Source organism: Morone saxatilis, unplaced genomic scaffold (genome assembly GCF_004916995.1).
Source record: "Morone saxatilis isolate NCDOM2014 unplaced genomic scaffold, NCSU_SB_2.0 Contig7, whole genome shotgun sequence".
Taxonomy (NCBI): domain Eukaryota; kingdom Metazoa; phylum Chordata; class Actinopteri; family Moronidae; genus Morone; species Morone saxatilis.
This window is the reverse complement of record NW_023340246.1, coordinates 15,612,682-15,626,131: the sequence shown is the minus strand read 5'-3', so window position 1 is coordinate 15,626,131 and position 13,450 is coordinate 15,612,682. Positions and strand designations below refer to the sequence as shown.

The window sequence follows — 13,450 nt, the reverse complement described above, 5'->3', positions numbered from 1 at the left end:
CGACCGTTAGCCGACCGTTAGCTATGTTCCCTCACCGCTGGCTCGGTTCTGAAACAACCCGCTTATTGCAATGAGCCGGCTGACTCACACCGAACCGGGAGCATGGGCGCCGTTTGGATTTCACACACTACACTAATAAAAACCGGGATGGTGCAACGGAGCGAGGTAACGTTAACGTCAGCCACCCAACGGTCACCGTTAGTAAACATGCTAGTTAGTTAGCTTGTTTACCAACGGTACCCGCCTTCACCTCCGCTTCACCTCCGCTTCAGCAGCTTCTCATCGGTTAATCCTCCCGGTTAAACACCGACCGCTTCGTGCTCATTTACCGGCAGTAACTGCCTCTGCACCGGGTCGCGGTTGTGTTTTAACGGCACACACGGAGCTCCTTGGAGACGCGAGCTGTTGCTAACCTTTATGTAGCCGTTTAAAAAAAAAAAAAAAAGAAAAGTCATTCTCCACATGTGTCCTGTCAGTCACACCAACACCAACAAAGCAGTGGAGGCTGTTTTATTGTGTTTGTTGCACCTTCGTTAGTTTGCGGTGTGGAGAGAGAAAATGTGAATGAATGTTTTAAACGTGTGTTTCAGTGAGGGGCGTGCGTCACTGATGCCAGGTGCGGGGCTGTAGCTGAGAGCGCTCAGGATGAGTGCGGCTGGAGAGCACACAGACATCCTGTCAGTGGCAGACCTGGTCAGAGACAGATGGAAAGTGGTGAGGAGAGCAGAAATCACACAACCTAAAAACCACACACACACAAAAAAAACACAAAAAATGAAACAAGATTGAGAGAATTTGAGAATGAGTGCTTCTTTTCTCTCCCCAGACGAGGAAGATAGGTGGAGGAGGGTTTGGGGAGATCTACGAGGTTCTGGATCAGCTGAGCCAGGCCACTGTTGCCTTAAAGGTGGAGTCCGCTCAGCAGCCCAAACAGGTGCTGAAGATGGAGGTGGCCGTGCTGAAGAAGCTTCAAGGTGAGTGCTGCCAAATCAGTGCGTGAGTATTTGAATCATTTCCCCCTCTGGGATTATTAAAGTGTGTCTGATTCTGAACCATTTTGTCCATTTTAGTTAGCAGATTGTGGCCCGACAGTAGCCAGACCTATTAAACATATGGTATTAACTGTGTTTCATAAAACGTACCAGTGTTTTTTTGTTTTTCTATGCCACAAAATCACAAAATCACAAGTAGAGTGGGGCTGCACATTGTGGTAAATACATCATGTTGCCATTATTTAGTCAGAATCAGCGATTAGTGGGAATTAATGCGTCACAAATTGAATTTTCAGCGATGAAAAAACGTTTAAAATCACGATGATGTGACATTTTTTTTATGTCTCTTAAATCTGGAGAACAATTTGAGTCGTTATGATGCAAAAATTGCAGCTTCTGCGCGTTGGATATTGCACTTGGCCGTAGTGCGCTTTCAGTAATATATTGCGATTAATTGTGCAAGCCTGTTAAACCATTCAGTGAACGAAGGAGGTGTTTATAATATCTAAACCTCAAACCGAGATATGACATAGACACATATTTACACCTAACATTTCTTCCTGGAACTGTGTGAATAAACATAAATGCTGAGGATTGCAAACACTTACGAGCAGCGAGGTCCACATATTGATCTACATTATGTGTATTTCTCTGACAGGCAAAGACCACGTGTGTCGCTTCGTGGGCTGCGGCCGAAATGATCGCTTCAACTACGTGGTGATGGAACTACAGGTAGGGTTATTTAGTTCAGGTAGACACGTTTCATTTTCTGCCGACGACAGGTGAGTGAATGACGCGCTCACTTCGTGTCTTCAGGGGAGGAATCTGGCAGACCTGCGCAGAACCATGACCCGCGGCACCTTCTCCGTCTCCACGACTTTGAGACTCGGCAAGCAGATTTTAGAGGCCATCGAAAGCATCCACTCTGTAGGCTTCCTGCACCGCGACATTAAACCCGTGAGTTGATGCGAAACCCTTCATGGTTTCTACATTTGTTGTCGTACGCGACCTTGACTGACCGTTCATCTCGTTTATATCTGCAGTCTAACTTCGCGATGGGAAGACTGTCCGGCACTTGCAGATGCTGCTATATGCTCGATTTCGGTTTGGCCCGTCAGTTTACCAACTCAAGCCAGGAAGTCCGTCCAGTAAGTACTGTGTGTCAACTTCCCTCGAAGCATTGTTTTGGGGCTTTTTTGTTTTCGTCATCAAAAATCCTGCAAGTCACGAATCCTCTGAGGAGCTGTTTTGAAGCTCAGTCAACTGTTAGTTTGGTGTTAACACAGAAAAGCTTTCTTAAATGTGGATCCAAAATAAATTGGCTTTATGATGAAATGCAGATTTATAGTTTTTTGGGCTGTTAGTAAACTGCTGCATTGAATATTAATGAAGGAGTCACGGCGATAGGATGTCTAGAAAGAAATTACAGTCACACAAATGTGAAATTAGTCACATGACCGCTGTTTGAACCTTAATGACCCTCGTGTGACGCCAACGTATGACCATCCCAGAAAGTTTCACCTCTTCCACAACCACAGACCCTTTTTTGTCCTCTGTAAGGGGGGTGGGATTGTTATGGAGAGATGGCAGATAGAATAGCACAGGTGGTTCTTCCAGTCATAAATCTGTAATAAACGTGTTTTCGTTACGTATTGACGGCCTTTACCATCCTCTATTATGTTTCATAAGTTGTTGTAGCAGTTTTTTGGGTTGAGGCCATTTGTCATTCAGATTTGGTGCAAAAATTTAACCTTTTATGACTCGAATTGGATCAAAATAGTCAAAAATTCTTCTAAAATAGTTCATGACCGCAAATAAATTCATGCTGTGATTAGGTTTCATTTTGACATGTAGAGATTTCTGTAAGAACTGCATTTTTCTGAGATTAGATTACCCCTCTTATTGCCACGATACCTAGGAAAGCCGTACATCCTCTGAATGCCCTCGGCCTCCCATTTGTGGTTGTACAGTTTCATGACGCTGTGACGTTTGACTATATCTTTATTAAACTCCAGCTGTGTTCACTTTCAGCCCCGTCCTGTGGCAGGCTTCAGAGGAACGGTGCGATATGCTTCAATCAATGCTCACAAAAATAAGGTGAGCGTGAACCAAAAACATCTCTTTTTAAACTCCTGTTTCTTTCACCCTTGAAGTTACTCACACATGTGCATCTTAATCTGTAGGAAATGGGTCGCCATGACGACTTGTGGTCCCTTTTCTACATGCTGGTTGAATTCATGGTTGGTCAGCTGCCCTGGAGGAAAATTAAAGACAAAGTATGTTCGTCTGTGTATCGCTCAGTGTAGATGTGTAATTCACAGTGTGTATCTTTTCAAACTCTTTATTTTTCTCCTCTCGATGCTTTCAGGAACAAGTAGGAAATCTGAAAGAGACATATGACCATCGACTAATGCTAAAGCACCTTCCCTCAGAGTTTAGTACTTTCCTGGATCATATCTTGACCTTGGACTACTTCACCAAGCCTGACTATCAGGTTGAACATCTCTTGTTTGGCATCTTTTGCGCACACTGTTTATTCCGCTCCAGCTGCCAAACGCTGACTCTCTCGGTTTCTCTCACACAGCTCCTGATGTCAGTGTTTGACAACGCTATGAAGAGCCACAACGTGCTGGAGAATGACCCTTATGACTGGGAGAAATGCGATTCGGAGGATATGCTGTCCATCACTGCCGCAGCGACCACTGCTCAGCAACTCACTCGCCTCACCCCAGCGTACTTGGGGTATTTACAGCTGAACGAAAGCTCTATCACTACAACATATAGCCATTTATTCTATTAACTGCTGTTGACACGTTGTTGCAGTTTCACTCGTGCTATTCAAACTTCCTTCACACTCTGTTGGGCATTAATCCAAGTATATAGCTGCAGCTTTTTTTTTTAGCCTAGAAATCTGCACAGTCAGAGATCCCGGAGAAATGGCTGCTCTAAATTGAACAGTGGAAATGAGCTGCAGAGTGACCTTCCTTCTCCTCCGCAGCATGGCCAATGCTTCAGTGCTGCCGGGCGAGCTGCAGAGGGAGAACACGGAGGATGTCCTACAAGGGGAGCGCCTCAGTGATGCTGACAACTGCCCCCCCATCCCCACGCCGACCACCCCCGGCGCAGATGTATGGGAGGAAATGGACCGCAACCGAAACCATAAACACGCCCAGCCGATGATCAGGAAGGTCGGGGCGATGTAGTTTACTGTGAACGCTCAGTACAATGTTCTAACCTACTGCTGTGATATTACTCTTATATAACTGCAGTGAGATACAAGTTTAGCTAAAAACTTCTCGGAGTGCCTGGAGATATGATAATGAACTCTATTAGTACATTTACTTCTCCTGGACTTGAATATAAACCCACAAAGAGCCCACCTACTGTCGCTATCCTCCCAATACGTCAGCAATTAGACAAATTGGGACTTATGATTTCCCTGTTTACAGAAAGGGATGTCTTGCTTTAGCTTTATGTGCATTCAGATGCAATATTTCACTTTATGAGCCTTATTGACATTTGTTCTTGTCAGGTGGCGAGTGAGGATGAACACAGTCAGAACCAGGGGAACCAGAGCCCCAACACCGGCTCCATGCAGAGTTCTCCTAGACGGGTGCGATCAGAGACCATGTTCTTGGATCGGGCTGCGCCACTTCTCCGGAGGATGAAGCACAGTCAGAGCCTGGCGTTGGAAAAGAGGCTTGCACCCGAACCGAAGCCCACCATCGAACGCTTCCTCGAGGCTTAGTCAGTACACATCAAATTACAATGTACACTTGTGACAGCTTGCAAAAATGTTAGTTCAGGGAAACAGAAAGTCACCATAACACGTACAATGTTGTTGTTTCAGCTTGGGCAAACACCGTCCTGTCCTTTCTCAAGTCGGGGAAAAATCCATTCCTGAGAGGGGACACGGGCAGCAGACGCCTTCCCGCAACGAGGAGCACTCTGGCGCAGCAACCCCTGATCCAGAGGAGGGCGCTGCGAGCAGTGGCTTTGTGGCCGTGAACCTCAGTCCGGTGCCCCAGGAGGGAGATTCTCAGGAGTGGGTGATGCTGGAGCTAGAGCAAGGCAGCGGTTCTGGAGCCACCAAGCCTCCAGGTGAGGCCGTGTGTGAGGACAAGCCTGGGACTCGCACGCCCGCTGAGACGGAGAACCAGTCCTCCGAGCCGCACGATGCCCAGTCCACAGCAGCGCCGAGCAGTCCCGTGCTGTCGCAGATGTCCGTGCCCGGCACGTGGTTACTGGGCCACAGGAGGCTGCCGGGGATGCTGGGACAAATGCCCTCAGTCATTATGGGAAGACCTCAGATGGACCAGGTAGGGATGACCAAGCATTTTGTTGTGCATGACCAGAAAGCCTCATAATGGAAGTAGCATTACGGCTAACCAACCACCCTGGAAAACTGCATGACACACAAGTCGAAATAAGGGGTGTTTGTCCTGTTTCTCCCACTCTTCTGACTGTCTGTGAATGCAGCAGAGTTTTGCTTCTGGCGCCCACTGCCTTGGAAACTTTCTATGATTCTGAGCACTTCTACTACTTAGGACAAACTTTAGATAAGAATAGGATGGAATTAAAAAAAGAAAAGAAAAAGGTCAAGGTCTTTTTATACCCTCTAACAATCATTAAACTCTTCTCAGTCCTCTAGCTGTGCGCCGCAGTCCCCGGTACAGGAGAGGAGCGATGCGATACCACTAGAGGCACCAGCAGGTAAATCTGACAAAGTCCCAGAGGAAATCTTAAAAGATGGAGGGAGGTTGGAGTTCGCTCCAGTGCCAAGCCCAGCCAAAGGCCCCACCGCTCATCTGACCAACGACAGAGACCCAGAGAGCGACTCTGGTCTGCCCGATCGCTCCTCTGAGCCGAATCAGCAGCCTCAAGCTGACACTGCGGGAGGCGCTATGGAGAGCACCGTCACCGTCTCTTCCTCTCCGCCGCCAGCTCTGCTGAGGCGAAGAGACTCTCCGTCGTCCCCGAGACTGAGTCGAATCCCAGTGCGAGACCCCAGCAACCCCCTGGACTCTCCGAGCAGGGACCTCCACATGGAGAGGCGTCATCGCTGGAGCAGTCCGGTCCCTGGCTCCCCCACCCACTCACCCTCTCCATCTCTGTCCTGTGACAATCTGCCTTGCGCTTTGCCGAGAGACAGGCTCTGCTCGGAGCGAGGCTCCAGGTCCGACTGCGTGGGAGAAGACCCTCTCTCTCTGTCCTCCTCATCAGGTAGTAAAAGTAAGATCCCGCGTCCTGTGAGCGCCACCTTTATACCCGAGCAACTCACCAGCAGGTTTCTGCCTCGACCACCTCCTGGGAAACCACCCATCCGCCCGTGTGTGGACAACAGGTATGAAACTGATCCACTTTTTGTTAGATGGTAAATATTTAAAGGTATAATCCTGAAGATTTCAATCCTGGATGATTTGGAGACACCCATGGTTACTTATCAGCAACTATGTCAGAAATACACCAGAAGAGCAACCGTTACAGTGCAGACTAACACACTTATGTTGTTTTAATAAAGATGTCAGTCAGTCATTTTTTCCATAATACCACAAGCTGCTGCAATCTGACTTTATGCTGCTCACAGTGTGATTCCAACAACAACACGGCGCAGTAGTAGGAGTTGTTACCTCGCTGAGGAGTGGGAGGTGTCAGCCTGTCGCCTGAAACTCTTAGGCTGCTCCATCTTGTTCTGTTCCTCACTGCAATATTTAAAACTGACCCACCGTCAAAAACTGTTGTCTTGTTTAGTAAACACGTTTTTGATGAGTAATAGAAGCCACTGCGTGTTTCACTGGTTGAATGCTTTTAATGTGAAGTAGCTGCGGTAGGAAACATTCAGTGACGTTATCAGTGAGATACAATTACAAACAGCGGATTAAATGCTGCATTATTTCCCACAAATCTCTTGTGTGTACTCCACCACCCACAATGAAAACCACAAAGGAGATAATAGCAGAATGTAAATACATTAAATGGGTGTTGCTGACAATGAATAATATCAAAAGCAGCATTTGACATGATTCAAATCTTAAGGATTATAACTTTAACTTGTAGAGGAGCAGGCATCAACATACAGGAGGGGTTGTATGATCATGTAACTCGTGTTCTTTCGTCCAGGAGACGGCGGTTAAGAGTGCGTGCCAGCAGCACTAGCGACGCAGACTTCCTGGCCAGTCTGACTCAGCTGATGCAGGACCGCAGCGGGATGCTCTTCAGCCCTCCTCCGCGCCCTCGCAGCTCTTCCTCCTCCCTGCAGCGCTCGCTAAGCTCCTCCCCTTCCCGCCAGGAGCTGCGCGACGGCGGCGCTCTGCAGGGACGCAGCCGCTCCCCGTCAAGCTTTTCCAGCTCCCCTCCTGCTCGCCACGTTCACCCACAAGACAGGTCTGGAGTTCAGGGTCAGTGGGGCCACAGCTCCAGGGGAAGGGGTCAGATCCACGAGGGTAAAGGCTCTGGAAAAGTGAATCGATGACTCTGTTCGTCAACAAGTGACTGATCCGGATGGTGCAACTGTAGCGAGAGGCTATCTCACATCCAGTCCCTGATAGCATGTGTAAATACGGTATTTACTCAAGGGAATGTACTGTATGTAATGTAAAATGTATGATAAATTGTATTTATTTATTTATTTGTTGGATGTGTCTCTCGAAAATACTTGACGACGTGGCTTGATACCCGCAGTTGAAACAAAAAAGGTTGAGAAAACCGTAAGATTGCCAACTCTTTACCTCTCATTTCACTCCTCTCTTAAAAATCCATATAGGCCTAATATGAGACCAAAAAGATAATGTTTAATACTTGAGGGATGTAAAAATGATGCTAATTGTAGATATGTACCACTAACGAGATGGTACACACTAATAGAAACCATGTACTCACGTTAAGAACACTAATAGTAAATAACACGAGCATACCAACATCAGCATTCATGTACAGAACCAGGGCATGCGGCCCCATATTGACCTCACTCCTGTAAAACAGATAGATTAATTATTGTATGTAACAATGAATTGCTCATCTGGCATATCACTGTGTAGTAGTGTGCTTTTACTTTGCTAGAAAAAAAATGTCATGGAAAAAAAGGCATCAGCATATTAGAATGTACCTGTATTTGCACTCATACTTAAGTATTGTAAAAGTGCATGAGTATCATTGCAAATGTTTGTTTGTTTGTTTTTTTATTCGTTTGTACAATCCGCTAAGGCATCTGTATTTTTATTGAACTGCTTAAATACATCATAATGTAGACCAGCAACGATGTGCATATTTATTTCTGACATCAAGTAGATGGTGAGGGAAGAAAACGGATATAAATGGAACCTTTTCATCATGTCTGATTGTTGTTGCATTTTATTCTTATCACAGTTTAATTATATAAATATATTAAACTAAGTTCAATAAATGCCAGCTCTCACTATCAATTACTTCCTGGCTACACATGCTGTAGTTTTCATTGTGACTAAGTTTCCTATTTCCTCATTCACGCCTAGCAGTATCTAACCATGCAGATGGTGGTTTTAAGTTGTCTGAGATTTCGATACAGTTGAATGGGATTTGTTTTGTGGCGCCAAAACTAATGAAAACTAAAATTTTAATAGCAACAGAGTCCCAGTTACTCTGGATAATCCACACATTTTGTTTAACAGCGTTGTCAGAGACCAGATAAATGGGAAAAGAGGTACAGACAAACCTTTATAAACCATAGTCACACCAGCTCAGGCCGAGCGTCCCCTGAGAGCAGTCGGTTGTCAAATTCTGTCCAAGCAGCTGTTTGCTAAGATGGACGTCCCTGTAAGCACAAGACAGACTGCTGACGAGCTGATGACTGTATGAGGAGGGGGCGGGGGGGTCCCAGAGGACGACTACAACGAAATGAAAGCTCCTCTATATGTGGAACAATATGAACCCACAAGTTTAAACAGCAGTCATTTTCAGGAAGTTAAAGAAGATGTGGGCAAAGACGGATTTAAAATCTTTTAAATGAAGACCGGGCTGTCTTGTTTCACTTACTCTAGTCCAGTTATCAGTTTGTAAATGAGGAAATGATGCATCAGACCTAAGAGGTCCAGTATAGCAGATGCTTGACTGCTACACAGGAAACTGAAACTACAACGAATGCCCAGATGTTCACACTATAAGCAAATGTAAGCAACGTAATTAACAAAAATTATGTGACAAAAAGATTCACTCAGCAGCTGCTCTGGAGCTTTTTGAGTTTGGCTAGTTGTCTTGGAAATGCAGATGTTCAAAATGTCCAGTTTCTGAGCCCTTAAAAGGATTTCTGTGTTGTTTTTTATCAACTGTTTCCAAGGTCAAAAATAAACTTTAAACTTCAAGCAACTTCACTCAAGTTCTTAACTAAACCTTATTTAGGTTAATTAATTCCTTTGAGCTATATAAACAGATAAATACGCACTGACATTTAAATTAAAAGTTTTAAAAGTAAAAATGTTTACATATAACAAATATTTTTTAGGGTTTTCTGCCTTTATTGTGAAAGGACAGCTGAAGGTTGACAGGAAAGGGAGAGACACAGGATGACACAGCAAGGAGTCGAGCTCATTGAGGACTCAGCGTTGGTACGCAGGGCGCCAGCTCAACCCTCCCTAATATGTGACTTCCACAGCTGCATGGTACGCTCCCTAATTTAGTTTTTCTGACTTTGCAACAGCAGGAATTCCTGTGTGTGTTGAGCAGTAAAATGCAAACGGTAATAAAACTCTTAAAAATGTTTATTCATTTAAAATACAATTGACATACATTATGTTTGTTGTTGTCATGGAAGTTAATAAAAAGTTATACGTCTTCCTCCACCGATATCAGCATATACAGCAGTCCGTAAACAGCCAAGACCTTTAAAACGCGGTGTTACATAAATGTGCGTAAAATGATAAAAAAATGTCTGAAACCCTGAAGCAGTGCAGCACGTCCATGGTGGCGACACCCGATCTAAAAAAGCGAATCATGGCCTGCAGGTTTGAGGTCTAGAAGAGAGGAGCAGACTGTCTGGGGTCATCGGGTAACACACTGATGGAGTCCTCTGCTTTTCCACACAGCATGCAGAGCATAGTGTACTCCTGGACGACACAGAACGGACTTAATGTGACCATTAAAACATTAAACAGTGGCAACAACTGACTGTGAATACTGTAGGTTAGATAACAAGATCCTATTTAAAAAAAGCAAAACATATACAGAATGAATTTACTTAGTTGTGGTCATGAATCAGAACACAGATACCTTACCTGATATTCATCCACAACGGAGAATGTGTATTCATGGCTGGCGATGACATGGTCGCAATTTTTACAAACATCTGGAAGGACAAAGTTAGTTATTAGTGGATGAATGAGTCTCTCAGAGGATTGGGATTATTACCACCAACCAACCAATGTTTGGTGAGTTATAAAGAGGTCTGGTAATTCTCTCTTCTTCACTACACGACCAAAACCAGATGCCTTACATCGGCATTACTATGCTGCTGTAACAGCCTCCACCCTTCTTTAAATGTCCAGTAGTGTAACATGTAGGGGGATCTAGTTGCAGAAGTTGAATATAATATTAATAAGTATGTTTTCGTTCGTGTATAATCATCTGAAAATAGGAATCATTGTGTTTTTGTTACCTCAGAATGAGTCGCTTTTATCTACAGACCACACAGGGTCCCTAATGTTTCTACAACAGCCCAGAATGGACAAACCAAACACTGGCTCTAGATAGGATCTTTCACGTTTGTTGCGAGTTTCGCCATAGTTTCTCCTACACAGGTCATCAAAAACAGATGCGTGCGATGTTCAGTTATTTGCAAGTGCAACTTCATTGATAAATGCTACTAAATCCTACACACTGGACCTTTAAAGGCTTTCTACAAAGGTGCAGAATGGAGTTATAGTCAGAGCTCTGTGCAGACCAGTCAGGTTCTTCTACACCAAACTGTGAAAAAATTACTTAATAATAATAATACATTTTATTTGTAAAGCACTTTTCATAAGAGAATCTCAAAGTGCTACAGAAACCAAAACAAAATAACAGAAGAGACACTAAGGGCAATAACACATTAAAATCAGTAACAAATAAAAATACAATTTAGAAAAACAGCTAAAAGAGGAGTATTGAAGTGCAGAGTGCGATTAGACAAAAATCTAGGACAGACAAAAAAGTTAGCCCTTTTTAAAATGTCAACAGACCTTGGGGTTTTCACAGATTTCAGGAGGAGTTTCCAGATGTGAGGCAGCTGAGCAGAAAGCTCGGGTCTCCCAATGGTGCGGAGTCTTGAGCGGGGCTGGTGGAGGAGGTTTGTGCTTTGGGACCGGAGGTTACGGGTGGATGAGTGAGGGGTAAAACTTTATACTTATTATATATTATACTTTACTTTATAGACCTTGACTTTGTTGTTTTGAAACAGGAAAAGCGTCTGCCACAAAGTCGGAAGAACAGAAGCGAAGAATAGATGTAATCATGTAGTAATGTCGGCCTATCTGCTTTATACTGATATATAATAATCAGCTGATGACATACATAATCAATGATAGCCTCATTTTAAACACATATTCTAGCCTTAATTAGCCTTATATACACAAGTCCATACCTGAGAAACAGCCCCAGAAGCACATCAACTATTTATACTGCTTTTATCTGGAGGTTCTTACGGTGACTTACGGTCATATGTGACTATCTCCTCTCCATCATCGTCCTCTGTGGCTTTATTGCTGATCAGCACAAAGTCCCTCTGATGGCAGTTGGCACAGCCCAGGTAGTTCATCAGGTAGGAGCCGTTCTCCAGACAAGTGTTCCCCTGAGCAGGAAACAACAAGAGCATCACCCTGATACCATCACATTAAACTATTACAACACCCTCAATGTTAGACATAAGCCTTTTACTAACCCATCATCCTTTACACAACACAGAATATCTCACAAGTGTGCAAAATACTAACGTTTTGGTTATTTGTTTGTTTCAGGTTTTTAAATCAGAAAGTGATTGCAAATATATGTTGAGTTCTGTTTGTTTAAAAGTCTTATGAGATGGTATCTTCTGCAAAATGAAGCTAAAATAATTAAGAAAAATGTATAATATATATTGCGTATTGCTGGATCATTTAGAGTTGGTAAACATTAACAGCAAATCATCTACTTTAAGTACAATTTCTCTTCCATATTATGCTTAAGATCCAATTAAAAATCAGCCCAGAATGCTGCCACATGTACACAACAACAAGAGTAAACAAATAATGTTTCAACCATATCACTACAGAAAGAGCATTGGTCATCAATATTGTGAATGAATTTGCAAATCATGGAGTTTAAGGGACAACCTAACCAGATAATGCATAGTGTATATACTTTAATGTATAGTTTTATATCTTCTAACATTAATAATGTTAGTCATATTTTTATTGTGATGTTCTTTGTTCTCTGTTTTTGCCTTATTGCTGCTGTGTCAACCTGAATTTCTCCTAAGGGGGATAAATAAAGGAATATCTTATCTTATCAGGAAAAGTAATAGTTTAATATAACCCAGATTTAGGAGAGATAACAAGAACATTAAAAGTAAAAACTAAATGTGAGACACAGGAAAATACTAAATATATAAGTTGTGAAGAATATAGCTTACAGAACATTAGTAGTTCCCAATCTTGGGTTCAAATCAGAGGAGTTTTGAGAAGCTTAACAGGATAGAAAAAGCAAGATGCATTTTATTTGCAGGCTTCTTCTGGTATTTTCCTTTTCTGTTTAAATTAATAAACACTTTTAACCCTCAATATTCCTACACATATTCTAATGAAACAGAAAAGGCACAAGGTGACAAACTTTGAAAACCACTGCGGTAAAAATGTCATGTCAAAAGTCACATTAAAGTGATGCTTTTACGGCCTCTTGTGTCCCACCGCCAAGCATTCTTTATCACACCGTCACACTCTGACAACTATTTTCAATTTAATAAAATCTGGCCACAGAAAATTTGTGTCAATTAAATACAAAAAGCAACCAAGCAACAATCATTGGTTATTTTGTACATATAAACAACTTAAGCATTTGCTCAAAAAAAATTACATTTAGCAGACCTTCGTATGCATAGCACTAAAGGACAAAAGTCAAAAGGTATATATGGAAAAAGCCCACAAAGAGATTAATCGTGGTGAAGCTCATAAAACGACAAAGATGTGAATCACATAAATGTTTTTTTTGTGCAGAATTAAAAATGTCCACACCTGCAGACAATTATTTCTCTCTGCACTTGAGGATTAATACCTGGTTGACCTCCTGAACAACTTTATTAAAAAGTAGGTTTTTGTATTAAACACTAACAGTTGTCAGGTTTGAGTAAAATGAAAGATTTACTCAGGAACATGCAACTTGAGTTTTTTAAACCAGAGATTCTGCACAGCACCAGAAAACTGTGTAGGAGGCAACAGCAAAACCCATGACCCAATTAAAATAAAGCAGCCTCTCAGGAC

The 13,450-nt window shown here is 43.1% G+C and overlaps 3 protein-coding genes across 4 annotated transcripts in view; 2 read left to right on the top strand and 1 right to left on the bottom strand.

The window, feature by feature from the left end:
* Window positions 1–6: 6 nt before the first annotated feature.
* On the top strand, window positions 7–8,322 carry ttbk2b (tau tubulin kinase 2b). 2 transcript variants are annotated; one of them, XM_035678742.1, is made up of 15 exons: window positions 7–165; window positions 591–714; window positions 827–974; window positions 1,651–1,724; window positions 1,809–1,949; window positions 2,036–2,140; window positions 3,024–3,089; window positions 3,176–3,268; window positions 3,361–3,486; window positions 3,577–3,734; window positions 3,991–4,180; window positions 4,525–4,739; window positions 4,843–5,311; window positions 5,636–6,336; window positions 7,116–8,322. In XM_035678742.1, exons 2-15 carry the CDS (start codon window positions 646–648, stop codon window positions 7,462–7,464), a joined length of 2,904 nt encoding a protein of 967 aa, XP_035534635.1. In that variant the 5' UTR covers window positions 7–165; window positions 591–645; the 3' UTR covers window positions 7,465–8,322. The 2 variants fall into 2 exon arrangements, with proteins under 2 accessions (XP_035534635.1, XP_035534634.1); XM_035678741.1 differs by having other exon boundaries at window positions 7,113–8,322.
* A 1,384-nt stretch (window positions 8,323–9,706) lies between these two features.
* churc1 (churchill domain containing 1) lies at window positions 9,707–11,787 on the bottom strand (the record flags this gene model as incomplete). The annotated part of the gene is given in 3 exon segments (XM_035678774.1): window positions 9,707–10,069; window positions 10,238–10,308; window positions 11,652–11,787. Coding segments are annotated over 3 exon segments (300 nt in total), but the record flags the coding sequence as incomplete, so codon positions are not given.
* Window positions 11,788–12,773: 986 nt separating this feature from the next.
* LOC118340986 (zinc finger protein 106-like) overlaps window positions 12,774–13,450 on the top strand; it is a 6,782-nt gene continuing 6,105 nt past the window's right edge. The window contains exon 1 of the mRNA XM_035679155.1: window positions 12,774–12,794. Within this exon, the coding sequence (XP_035535048.1) occupies window positions 12,774–12,794 (21 nt within the window). The remainder of the gene's footprint in view (window positions 12,795–13,450) is intronic.